We start from the raw sequence: 12,601 nt of genomic DNA on the forward strand, positions 1-12,601 counted from the left end.
AGCATGTATTTTGTAGAAAATTAGCCATATATTGTAATATTTAGATATCTTCTGTATGAAATACGCTTACCAATGTAATACCAAGACACAAGACAATATCTACTAAAATTCCTCAATGCGTCTTTGTTGTCAGAATGTGTCTTGAATTTGATTCTTACTGCAAACATACATGTTGTGTCTTGTAGCACAGACATGGTAGTAGGGGTAGTCGGATACTACGAGTATTATGTTCCTTTCTCGGAAATTGTCTGTGTCAGTTATGATTGATGGCTTTCTTTCTTTTTTTGACGATGCCTCAAGGGGAATGTACTATATCCTTTTAGATTGGGCTATCACCAAGTGGGTTTTGACAATTTATGGATTCTTTTACTGCTTTTTAAACATGCAGTATCCCGAATGTAGTCTTCAATCGTCGGAAACTAGTGTGAACCTTTCTCGGTCTCTATTGCAGAAAAAACTCCCCACGTGGCTATAGTTTGAAACATAGCATTGAATAGCTTAAAGCACTGATATCAAAGGCGCTGTGTGACGTTGTCTCGCTAAGGTGTAAGAACAATGTCTGTTCGGTTACTAATCCTAGCAAAAACTTACTTAGCCTTTTTAAGTGGACCGCTCGCATCAGACTTTTCGAGCTGACTTAATTGATCAAAATGTGGAAGGTTTTCCCAATAAGTTGTGAAGTGTATCACCTGGATAATCGTAATTATTATGCCGTTGCTCAAAAGTCAGAAAAACACAGATTCACTGATTTTAATACATACAAATTTTTATTTCTTTGCTAATTATTGTTATTAATAGCCATTGCATAGTTAGGTCTGACTTGATGTCCACATGTAGGTTACATAGCCGTTGGAAACGACACTTAATGTTGTAGGTACCCTTTCTTGGTTGTATCCATGCAGTTTGTTGCTTGCAGGTATGAATGTTTAATTGGTATGAAATGTGTTTCACATGACTGCATACGGCCATGTCGTTTGGTAGTCACGCCCCCAGGCGATATTCTATGTGAACGACACGCAATGAGTAAACTTGTCATTAAGGACGATTACGCTTACGCAAGTAAACATCAAAATCTTCTGGCAAAATATTGCAAGCTGAAATGTAGAGACTAAAACGAAAACAATTTAATAAGGATACATACAATCAACAAATACTGCACATTTCATAGCTATAGTTTGATAATAAATACACGATAATGGGCTGATGGTGTCTGAAGACTTGGTATGCCATATACAGGGTGGAATAAATAATGAATGGCATTTTAGCTACCATAACAACATAAGCAACTCCAACTTATAACTACGGATTACAACGCCCGATATTCCATTGTCACAAGGAGCTCTGTCTAGTAAGTAAAAATTACAGTTTCAACTTACAACAATGGTTTTTATATGCAGGTGGTATATATGTTTGGAGATAGTTTGGTACTGAATAATAACACTGTGTAGATGTTTATGTCGCAAATTATCTACATAAATAGGTAAAAAATAAATACAACATGTGTCACTGGTAAAAAAAGACATACTAATTAAACTCGTATGCTAAGATATTGCCGTTTTATCTCAAAGGCATGAGTTTTAATTAATACCCTGCGTAAAAACAAAGCATTTCGTGCTTTCTGGGAAGTTCGTTTCTTGTCGTAATGCTTTACAGACCGACAAAGCACTCTAGAGTTAGTATATATAGTTACCTTTTGTACAATTGTATAACATGGATAATGTCACAGAAATGTATCATGCTTCATAAAGCTATGCTAAATATCCTGCGATTATCATAATATGTTACATTTTTCATTCTATCTTGATTTGTCAAAACTTGACCTGGTTGACCGTCTTCTCTGTCGGGATTTTTCGTAAGACTTCGCCTCGTCCGAAGAGCCGAAGACGATGACCTCAAACGGGCTCTCGTTGATGTTCTCTTCCGACCATTTGATGGCGATGACGTATTTGCCCACCATCTTGGGGGTAAAGTTCACCGCGACTGCGCGGTCCTTCTCCGGCAACGGCCTTGACTCTAGTTTGAACGACCCTGGGAAAAGTTTTAAAAACGTCAAAAGATTTAAACCTAAACAAAATAGATTCTGCAAAAATGATTTCCCTTGTCAATAGGTATACACATTACTACTTTGATCTTACGAATAGGACGGTAATCTTTAAATTTGGTTCTCAAAATCAAAGTAGAACACCGTCAAAAAGCCACTTTAGTTGACAAAGACATCGGACACAGTTGCCGACACAGCTGAAAAGTCTTCTGTAGCAGGATTCGGTCCGTAATCATGTGTGACAATGCCGCCAGTGTTTCTGTGTAATAGTGGATTTTCCATTGTTACACTTATTACTTCCAAACAGGTGAGAAACAAGGTGTGCGGCGGATGTTTGTTGAATCTTTGATCTGCTCTTTTGTGTGTTGCATTAGCCACCTGGGACAACACAAACACCGCTGTCGACGTGGGGTACGTGTGTGCGTTGGCTTGGGCGCATGGTGGCGCAATTTTTGTCAAGGTTAGCAGTTGTCATACACCTTTCTCACGCGGCGGCCATGATAGATCGAAGAAGAGGTCAATGAGGCAAACAGACAAAACTTATTTCTAAAATCAGGTCCCATTTAGTTTTCCCCCAAACCACACAAATTTTCATGATATAAGATAGAATAATAAATATTACAAGAAGTGTTATGCACCGAAAGATGTAGCAATTTAGAGTAGTGTAGACTGACCCCATAGTCCCTTAAGAGATGCAAAATAAAAACATAATAATGCAAATTTTTAACGAATTTGCAGCCATTCACTTATTGGTCGATTTCCTAATGGCAGGCTACCATTGGTCGAACTGCTAATTATGATGGACAGCCTTTTGTTTGCCACATTGAACTCGTTTTAGATCTATCATGGCCGCCGCGTGAGAAAGGTGTATTGAATGCTCTAGATAGGATGCCTTATGAAATGACTTAATGCACTTAATATAATTTCTTTGCTCGAGTAAAATATACTTTAAGAGACTCGATGCCGTAAGCAGATGTCAATGTATCGTAAGAAGTGACAACCCACACAACGCAAATGTAGATAAACACCGATTCTTCTTCAAAAGACCCAATACTAATTAGCGTAACTGTGACAGTATTGTTGTCAAGAAGACCTGAAATGGCCATGGAAAGAAAAATGCTTCATTCTTAACAACACATCAACATGATTTTGAATGAGTCAATGTAAACTGGCTGCATCCACCTCTATCTCTTTCCCTTTGCTCCCCCTATATATCAAGTCAAGTAAGATTTTATGGGACCGCGTGGCACGATCGGGAGCGCGTTGGTCTCAGGCCCGAGAGGTCCCGGGTTCAAATCCGCTTACCGTGTCACCGATCTTGTGCCCTTGGGAAAGGCACTTTACACGACTTTCCTCACCTATCTCAGGTGTAAATGAGTACATAGCTGCGGCTAGTGGCAGTGACAGGCCTTTGTTGTGGTGACAGGCCATAGGGGCATGTTCGGGCATGACGCACCCGCCATGATACACGAGTCAGGGGTAGGAGGAACCCCTTACATCCTTGGTCGGAAGTCCTCCTAGGAGATGGAAACTCCGAACAACAAAGCCAACGGTATGGTGGCTTTGAAAAGGCGTCTTTGACACCTGTTTCGCCATACCCTCCATATGTATATGGAGAATATCAATAAAAAAAAAAGGCAAAAATATGTAGAAGTATAACGTAAGGCGAAGCGCTATTTATGACGTCTACTGCCTAGTTACATTAATCTAGTACAGTCTACACATAGATTCTAAACAATGCAATGCAAACGGTGGCGAACCACTGTCAAAGGGATGAGTGAGTGAGTGAGTGAGTGAGTGAGTGTGAGCCAGTGGGTGAGTAAGTGCAATGCAAACTAATAACTTGTGTTCTCCCCTCCTTACCAGGTTTGGGCCCGTCCACCTTGATCTGCAGCTTGCCGGGCCCCGCCCCTGCCGTGTGCACCAGGAAGTTCCCCCGCCAGGAGCCGAGGACGCCGTGCTTCAGCCCCGGTCCGAACGCCGTCACCTTTTTGGCATCGGGACCTCCTGAACTGGTCGGGACAGGGGCGATGTCTACTGCAAACGGGCTGCCTGTTGAATGACGACAATTTAAAAGAAAAATTAACCACTGCTCACAAAAACGCTTGTAATGATTTTAAGGACAATTCTATCGTTCACTTCTCGGGCCAAGCCTTTCCCACTTGCCAAACACATCAGTTACGATATACATTTAGCTAAAAATGTACACATGTACGATGTACGAATGTATGATGTCACAAGAAAGGCTGGTATACCTTGTTTTTCAGCACAGTACAAAAACTCTGTACACATGCGCATACAATCGGTTTGTTAGAGACTTTGATTATCATGTTATTGTCCAGGTTTATGATCAAAGTAGTTTTTACCTGTAATTTTCTCTCCATTATATTTGATGTCAAGTTCATGTTTCCCAGCTTCCTTTGCCCGAATCTTCATCAGGTAGACGCCATCTTCCTTCTCTGTCAGCTGAACATCTGCCTTTCCGTTCGGTCCTAAACAACGCGCCTGAAGCAGGCCTGGAAAGTACAATTAACGTTATATTACACATTAAAACTGACATATCTTGAAACGACTTACTATATGTCGTCATAGTCACACCACCATGTTAGAAATAGTTGGTAAACATTTGGTTCAGTTAGTTTCTTTGCACCCGATCAAATGTGCAACGTTAACAGAGTGTCGGAGAAAAAACGTGATGGTTTTTGATGGGGATGTTGCGTGAGGTTAGGTTTAGATTGAGCGAGCTGTGGGACACATCCATCATACTGATAGGGGTGTACCATGTGTCAGCATTGCTAAATGCTCAAGATCTCCAGGGAGTGGGGCTGACCCAATATACCAAATGGCAAACAACACAGATATCTATGAACATCTATGGCTTGATTCTCAATCTGTAAAATTGAATGCTGTTTTATTCTTCTCATAACTCTTATTCCATTTTTAGGTGATACTCCTGTTCTATGATGTTCTTTTTCACTGAGGGAAAGACATCGGATGGTGTCTGAAACGCCTGATCGTTTCCAAACCATACCCAGTTTCTTAAGTAACTGCTTTTTGGCGCACTCCTGTTTCTTAGAAAGCTTGTGCTCTATATATTATGTTCCTTAGAACTCATGTTCCATGTTTCTTAGAAAGCATGTGTTCTATATTCCTTAGAACCTCTGTTATATGTTTATTAGAACTCCTGTTCTACTGTTCCTAGAACTCCCGTTTTTTCATGCTTAGAACGTTTTGCAATGACATTTCACTGTAAACATGCAACATTTCATCCTAATAGTATGTTTTTGCTGTAAAAACTCTTGTCCTTACCCCCTGCCCCAGCGTCCCGTGGGTCTATGGTAGCGCGGATGGTGCTGCCCAGCACGGCTCCTGTGATGCCTGAGAACCGGACTCTGCTCACGTCTATCGTCTTCTTCACGTTGATCTTGAAGGGAGAACCGCGGACCTCAGCTTCGTCCCAGGTAACGTGGAGTCGGTAAGACCCTAGTAATAGGAATGGGAAGCCATTCTTAGACCATATGACGATTTACACTTTTTTAAAGCTTGCATAGATACATAGACTCTGGTAGTAAAAATGCGTAATTAAACGTTTCCCTCATTAATGAAATTAATAGAATAGAAATGATTACAGTATCGGATGGACAACAATGCCCACAGGTAAACCTTTACCTATAAGTTATCATTACTAGTACTACGGCCTAGGCTGTCATAATCAGATATTGTATGATGTGGCAAGAACGAGTGGTATACCTTGTTTTTCAGCACAGTACAAGGCCCTGTACTTGTCCCTTTTCTGAGGGAAGGGCATGAGGGTGACTTCCACCTCCTCTTCCCGTCCTCTCAACACACACATTGGTTCACCTGGCATAGAAACAATGGATTTATTATATCTATTCGTTAACTATAAAATAAAAACTGTCATCAGTCTTATTGTGTAGATGTAGGTACATCACTCAATCTATCCAAACCAAAGATTACAAGTATTTTTCACAAGACTATGAACATATCGTAATTTAAGCGGTAGTATCAGGACAATTCAATGATGATATTATACAAGCTCTGATTGTTTTCTGTACTTGGTTAGATACGAAAATAATAACGTAGACGTGTTATCAACACACGTATGTACCTGATCCAGCGTCGCTTCCATCAACCACAAATTCCGCCACTTCGTTCACGAAGGCTTCCCGAATACCCGAACCACTCACGACCACCTTGCTCGGGTCGGATCGGTACCCCCTGGCGTCACCGTAGATTGGACTGCAGGGGAGCTCGAAGTCCAGCCATCGAAGTTGTATAACATGTTCACCTACACAAAACCACAAAAGTCATTGTCAGTTTTACATCGATGACTCAACTTGAATAAGATTCTATTTATTTCTAACAGGTAAGCAGAGCTACTATTTCTGGTCATGAAGTCAATTTAATACACCATTCTCACCCGGCGGCCATTATAGATCGAAGACGAGGAGTGTATTGACTTATGGACCTCAATGTGTTATTTTGCATCATTTTGTTTGCCCATAGACCATACAAAGAATAGCTTCTTATAACCTATGAACCTACTCCTGAATCGCTACATAACTCAATAGAACTGAGCAGAATATATCGTTTATACATCAAAATATGAAAACAATCGATCCTTAAGTGAATAATGATTACACGTGGTTCAACTTTAAGTACCTTCTTCTTTTGGAATGAACGTGACGTATTGTCTCCCGTTGTTTTTCTGAACCGTTTTGGCTCTGACTTCTCGGGAAGGTCCTTGGACTACAGCGTCTAGAACACCTGCAAGTGAACAGGTAGCAAAAGGGTAAAATATCAATCCAAATATATTACCCTAAAACAGCAGCGACAAGATATTAGAAAAGGGCTTAGATAGAAGTAATTTGAGTCTTACATATAACATATGAGTACTGATTAAGATACATCAGTTACGGATGATGTGTCTTATAATTTAAGCATTCATTAATAATTTCTTGGGGCAAAATTGACAATCAAGTGATGATACAGCAAATTTATTCTTGTCACCTCTTAGTGACTAAAACACAACACTCCGTTCAACTTCAAGAACAATGAAATTGATCTTAATAGTTTTTAATAAAGGAGATTTAACCCTCTTTTAAGGAAAAGTTCTTGTAAGGACCCTTACCACCAGGACCGGCGTCTTGCACGTTGAAGGGAAAGGTGAACTGCTCGTCTACAGTTAGAGACAGACGGTTGGTGTTCCCCATCAGCGCTCGCCAGTCACCTAGAAGCTCCACTTTCTTAGGGTTCACCACGGTCACTTGGAAAGGGCTTCCTGTAGTTGGCAAAGTCCGAAAGTTATAGTAAACCAGGAGCGTCGTTTTATCTTTATTGCCCGTCTAAAGAGGTTATATTTACTGTCTTTAATATGATTGTACACCGTTATCAATTGTTGTTCACTTGTTATCATACGGATACGAATTTGCCATAAACTTTCACTTAGCAGCATTTGCTTGGTAAAGAAGAAGGCAAATAAGACGTTCACACAAAATATGACAACGGTTAGGACTGAATTCTTCCAAATTAGTTATTAGGATATAGTTAGCTAGGTATGTAGAATCCTGAAAAAACAAACATTAGAATTAAGATGTATTTCAGTATTAGACTTACTGCGGAACGAGATATCTACACTTCAGTGTTTATTGGGTATCAAAAGTCCGTGCAAGAATGTCAGTTTACTTTGGAATTTTTGGAGGACAAAATGTCTCCTGCTGCAAAGTTCAACTGTCTTGGTACACAAAATGCTGTTTTGGATCCATGTCGGTGGTTGATTCTGCCACAGCCTGCTTGAAAATCCTATGGCATCAAAATCGTACGACGATCGAACGACCTATATGTAACAGTACCCTTACCGTCTATTTCCTGCCCGCCATACTTGGCGTGTATCTTGTAGGCTCCGACCTGCCGTGGAGTGTAGGAGGCGTAGTGCTTGTCGCCGCGTCGGTCTACTGTGCACGGGATCATCGTGCTGGGACCTGGTAAAAAGTACAACGATTAGGATGAATAAATAAATGAAGGGTTGGTTGGATGAATGAATGAATACGTGAGTTTTTGTTTGTTTCATTTGGATCTCTGTTAGTAATAACGTAATATATCGTTCCACTATTCTTCCTGGAGTCCGTAACAATACAGGTGCAATGAAATGAAATGTAAGTGATTGAGTGATGGGATTAATTAATAAGGCAATAAAAGGGAATGTCCACCCTATGCCGATTGAGTAAAATGTGTGTTTGTTAGTTAAAAGTCTGCAAGGTTTAGATACAGAGAGCTCCGCGGACAGGGTAAAGAAGGAGTAGACGAAAAGCCGTACCGAACACTTGGATCTCTAGAGACGACCTCGGATGGCCAGTCGTGTCCACAACAAACTCTGATATCTTTCCCTCCACCGCCCTCTTCAGCCCTTGTCCGTAGGCGGCGATCTTCTCTTTGGGTTGAATGTCTTGGTCTAGAAAGTACATGGAAAATGTCAGCTTAAAAAGTTTTGATACAATTCCTTATACCCGCCTCACATTAGGCGCGATTCGATCGGAAGACTAGTTTACGAGCTCTAAATGACATTTTCGTGAGTAAGACGTCCGGTGTTCTCACGATCATCTTGCGACTTTTAGGGATCGCCGGCAATTTTCAGGAGTCTTACGACGGTTGCGGTGCAGCGAAACATGTTCTTAACATAAGCGACAAGTCGCAGGAGATCTCCAAGATCGCAGAGCTCGTTACCGAGTCGCAGATCGTGCGTGCAAATCGTGCGTACCTCGCAAGGGTATCGGTCAATAGTCTTGCGTCAATCCAACGATTGAAGACCGATAGGCGATCATCGAACGCAAATCGGATGGCGAACGCCCGTCAGTCGGGCGACGTTCGGGCGACGTTCACCCGACTTCCGATTGTTTACAAATATTGAATTTCTGGGAATGTGAGGGTAATTCTAACATTGTGGCCCCTGTGGCAGTATGTAGGCTGGCTTTGTGACACACTTTCCTTTCTTGTGTCATTTCTATTATGCCCGCGCATTCCATTCATTGGTTAAAAAGATTCCGACAACAAACTAAGCAACATTTATTGATCTCTTGCCTTTTTTGAGGAACGTTTTGTATTCCCTTGTCCGCGTGCAAGAGGTCATGGGAGGTTCATTATCATAGATTTATTCACCGTCAATCGCACGAGGCTCGCTTATATGTGAGGGGAACAGGTTTTGGGCGAAAAATACGCAAGACCATCTTAAGATCTTAAAATCAGCCGAACTTCCTGCGATCGCGAAGTACGTCCGAAGATCGTATATAATGTGAGGCGGGTATTAGGTGAACTGTCTACGATTTCCAACCAAAGCTGACTGCAATCAATTTTGAATGTTTCATGGATGACTGAATGATAAGGGCTAGAATGAAAGCTTTATTTGTAGTTAACACAATGCATCTAGAGATTCAAACTTTCTTTATGTCAATCTAAGGACTGCTCATCTGCAACTTTTAACCAAGTCCTCCAACTATTTCAGGTATGTTGTTAACCAAAGCCACCTACCATATGTATATTGAGCCTGTATTTTTAAAAAGACAGATTAGTTGAAAATATGGTGGATTTATCACTTATACTGGATGAAAAATTAAGATATTACGATCATATATGAAAAAGGCAGGCAGATGTTACCTCTCCAATAGTCAGGTTCTGGGATGGTAAACGCGCCCGGGCTTGTCGGCGTGTGGGCAGGAGGGTTTCTTGCCGCGTAGAGCGCCGCGATCGGTTCGGACCGTCTCGGGCTCAACGGCTGGGGTCTCCGAGGACTGTTCGGCTCCTGTCGTGTCGGGCTGTTCGGTTCGAATCGGTTCGAACTGTTCGGTTCGAATCGGTTCGAACTGTTCGGTTCGAATCGTGTTGGACTGAGGGGTTCGGATTGTCTTCGGCCCAGAGGAGGATGTTCGGGTCTCATCTGAAGGGACTTTGGCCTGCTGGGAATGACTGCGTCGTCTTGCGGGTATATCGTCGGACTCTGGACTTCTATGGTGGTGTTGTAGCTCTGGCCTGGTCTGACTTCGAACGCAAATGGGCTTCCTGCAAGTAAGGAATCGAAACAGGTGTCTTATAATATACGAAGATGAGATGTTGCAATACTATGAATCGTCTTTACCAACCATCATTAGTTCACTGTGCGTTGATACGTAGACTTAGCATCTTTAATATGCTTGCTTGCTGGTTCAATCTTAAGTTCTTATCAACGTATAACGCCCTACGTTGGATGGAAGTATTCTCAATGTATGTGTCCGTATGATTACATGAAATGTGTCACTCTTCAGGAAGGGCCTTAAGGCTGGTGATGATTGGAGTCCATATGTTTCCAATTTGTGACAGAAATGCTTGTATCATTACCTTCAACTTCGAAGCCATTGAATCTGACCACAGCTTCGTGCGACCCCGCGACTTTGGGCTGGAAGTGGCAGGTGTGTTTGGTGCCGCCAGGGGGCGTCTTCACGTGACACGGGAACGACCTTCCCGCACAGGTGATCTCAACGGTGGGGGCGCCCTTACCCACAGCGGCCGTCTGGACTGTGGAATCGGGAAATAGACAAGTGTCTTTATATTCAGCTAGTTATTTTCACAAAAATACAAATTACGACGGGGAAAGATATGCGACTGACACTGTACAGTCAGGCTTAGTGTAGTCTGTGAACACTCATGAAGCTTTTTTTTCTATCAGAACAATAACAGTTGTGATAGACAGTTGAAGATTCAATGTATTGTGGAAAAATTGCCTTTGCTCTTTTCGATAAGTCGCAGCAAGCAGAAGACCACAGCCTTGTCAGGTATACGTAGCTGCATCTTAGTAAAGCGAAAACAGTTGGGAATCGAACTCCATCTTGCTAGACTCTGGACTACGCACAGAACCGTCAGGACTGATAAGTTTCTGTGCAGTGACATATTTCACCCTCATTAAATGACTAGAGGAATGGCTCGCTGGATGTAACCCTACATAGCGTATAATTATACCATCCCCATTGGAGTGGGTAATGAAGCGTCCCTTACCCCAGAAGCTCATCTCCTGCCCCGCGGTTGTATCCTGGATGGGCCCCACCTTGACCTTGCTGAGGTCGAAGGTCTGGCAGGTGAAGGGGCTGCCGTCAATGCTCTCTCTCAGTACCGTGACGACGATGATGTGTGGACCTGTAGGATACAAGATAAACACCCACAATCGAGGTAAGATGAATGTTTAACATGTAATATGTTATCTGCAATGAAATTAAGTCAGCGATACTGTATGACAAGAAAATCCGGTACATAATCTGGAAGTTTTACTTATTCTTACTACTTGACTATTGGGGCACCGCAGAAGATCTAAAACCCAGTTTTCTCCACCCTTTCAGTTTTCTTCTTAGTGTTTGGCTTAGAGTCATGCTTGTCCATTTGCAAATGCTATCTTTCCGTCTTATCCGCTGGCTATCTCTGTCTTTTTCATGGACGTTTCCTTGCAGGCGGTTCCTTGGAAGTAGAAGCATCGATACTTAATTTCTTACCTATTTCTGTGGGCGTGAAATGGCACGTGAAGTCCCCCACACCGCTGTCACGTACTTTACATGGCACTGTAGCTCGGCTCGGACCTGAGGAACAAATAGTGTTGATTAAAAGCAAACAAGCTAGAAGAAACCAAGTTTATGATGAAGCAGTAGCCAGTGCTTCCTGACAATCCGTAACCAGGGGAACTAGAAGTCGGTACCTTACCTGAACACTTGGACAGGGATGCAAATAATGTTTTGTAAAGGACTATGAGAAATTTCCGAGCAGCCTTAGTAACCCCTGCTTCGCCTATTGAGCCAGTTTGTTGAACTTGCCGAAGCTCGATGTTTCTGACGTCGGGGGAAGAGATGCTGCTACAGGGAGTGTAGTTTAGCCTAGAAGTGGTCAATGGCATTGCGCTGAGCAGAATCCTTAAAAAATGATGATCACTTACTGGTAACCCTGGCCTCTATGTCCTTAGCGCTGGCCCCTCCTGCACGAGCCGTGTCCACCACGAACACTGCCTCGTTGTTGATGGGTGCCAACTGTAGTCCGTCTCCTGAAGCTGTCGCTCTCCGGGCATCAACCACCTGGATCTTGAAGGGACTCCCTGTGTTAAACATTTAGATTAAAATGAGAATCTTGTTTCATACACGGGCTCATATTTGTATCTAAACAAAAAAGATGAAATGTTACGTATGATGCAGCATCTTGTCTGAAGACATTGACACAAGTGTCTTTGATTTCGACCTCTTCAACAATCAACTAACGAAGATGTTTTGGACTTTCTATTAAGGCAAAGACAGATTTAAGACATATGAACTGAAATGGCCCGAAAGCATTAAACGTTTATTACCTGGAACCACAACCCTGTTGAAGCTGAGGGTGACACCGTGTGGCTGAGGCGTCACAGGTAAGAAGGACACCAGATACCGTCCCAGGCCCCTGTCCATCATCTGAGTCTCTGTGGGCGGGTCTCTGATGATGCACTCCAGCTTGCCTCCGCCTGCATGGCTGGTGTCAACTGGAAGGAGCAGGTCATAGTTTATA

At 42.4% G+C, this 12,601-nt stretch overlaps 2 protein-coding genes across 2 annotated transcripts in view; both read right to left on the reverse strand.

Moving 5' to 3' along the window:
• Nucleotides 1–1,102: 1,102 nt before the first annotated feature.
• LOC118428055 (filamin-A-like) lies at nucleotides 1,103–4,631 on the reverse strand. The gene is made up of 4 exons (XM_035838018.1): nucleotides 4,619–4,631; nucleotides 4,408–4,557; nucleotides 3,905–4,093; nucleotides 1,103–2,028 (listed from the first exon to the last, which is right to left on the reverse strand). Exons 1-4 carry the CDS (start codon nucleotides 4,629–4,631, stop codon nucleotides 1,796–1,798), a joined length of 585 nt encoding a protein of 194 aa, XP_035693911.1. The 3' UTR covers nucleotides 1,103–1,795.
• Nucleotides 4,632–5,295: 664 nt separating this feature from the next.
• LOC118428056 (filamin-A-like) overlaps nucleotides 5,296–12,601 on the reverse strand; it is a 30,679-nt gene continuing 23,373 nt past the window's right edge. The window contains exons 13-25 of the mRNA XM_035838019.1: nucleotides 12,408–12,575; nucleotides 12,006–12,161; nucleotides 11,572–11,655; nucleotides 11,084–11,221; nucleotides 10,430–10,606; nucleotides 9,713–10,114; nucleotides 8,379–8,513; nucleotides 7,921–8,043; nucleotides 7,194–7,343; nucleotides 6,725–6,829; nucleotides 6,171–6,350; nucleotides 5,792–5,902; nucleotides 5,296–5,524 (exon numbers count right to left, since the gene is read on the reverse strand). Of these exons, the coding sequence (XP_035693912.1) occupies nucleotides 5,307–5,524; nucleotides 5,792–5,902; nucleotides 6,171–6,350; nucleotides 6,725–6,829; nucleotides 7,194–7,343; nucleotides 7,921–8,043; nucleotides 8,379–8,513; nucleotides 9,713–10,114; nucleotides 10,430–10,606; nucleotides 11,084–11,221; nucleotides 11,572–11,655; nucleotides 12,006–12,161; nucleotides 12,408–12,575 (2,147 nt within the window). The 3' untranslated portion in view covers nucleotides 5,296–5,306. The remainder of the gene's footprint in view (nucleotides 5,525–5,791; nucleotides 5,903–6,170; nucleotides 6,351–6,724; nucleotides 6,830–7,193; nucleotides 7,344–7,920; nucleotides 8,044–8,378; nucleotides 8,514–9,712; nucleotides 10,115–10,429; nucleotides 10,607–11,083; nucleotides 11,222–11,571; nucleotides 11,656–12,005; nucleotides 12,162–12,407; nucleotides 12,576–12,601) is intronic.

The sequence above is a fragment of the Branchiostoma floridae genome, chromosome 12 (assembly GCF_000003815.2).
Source record: "Branchiostoma floridae strain S238N-H82 chromosome 12, Bfl_VNyyK, whole genome shotgun sequence".
In the NCBI taxonomy this organism is placed as follows: domain Eukaryota; kingdom Metazoa; phylum Chordata; class Leptocardii; order Amphioxiformes; family Branchiostomatidae; genus Branchiostoma; species Branchiostoma floridae.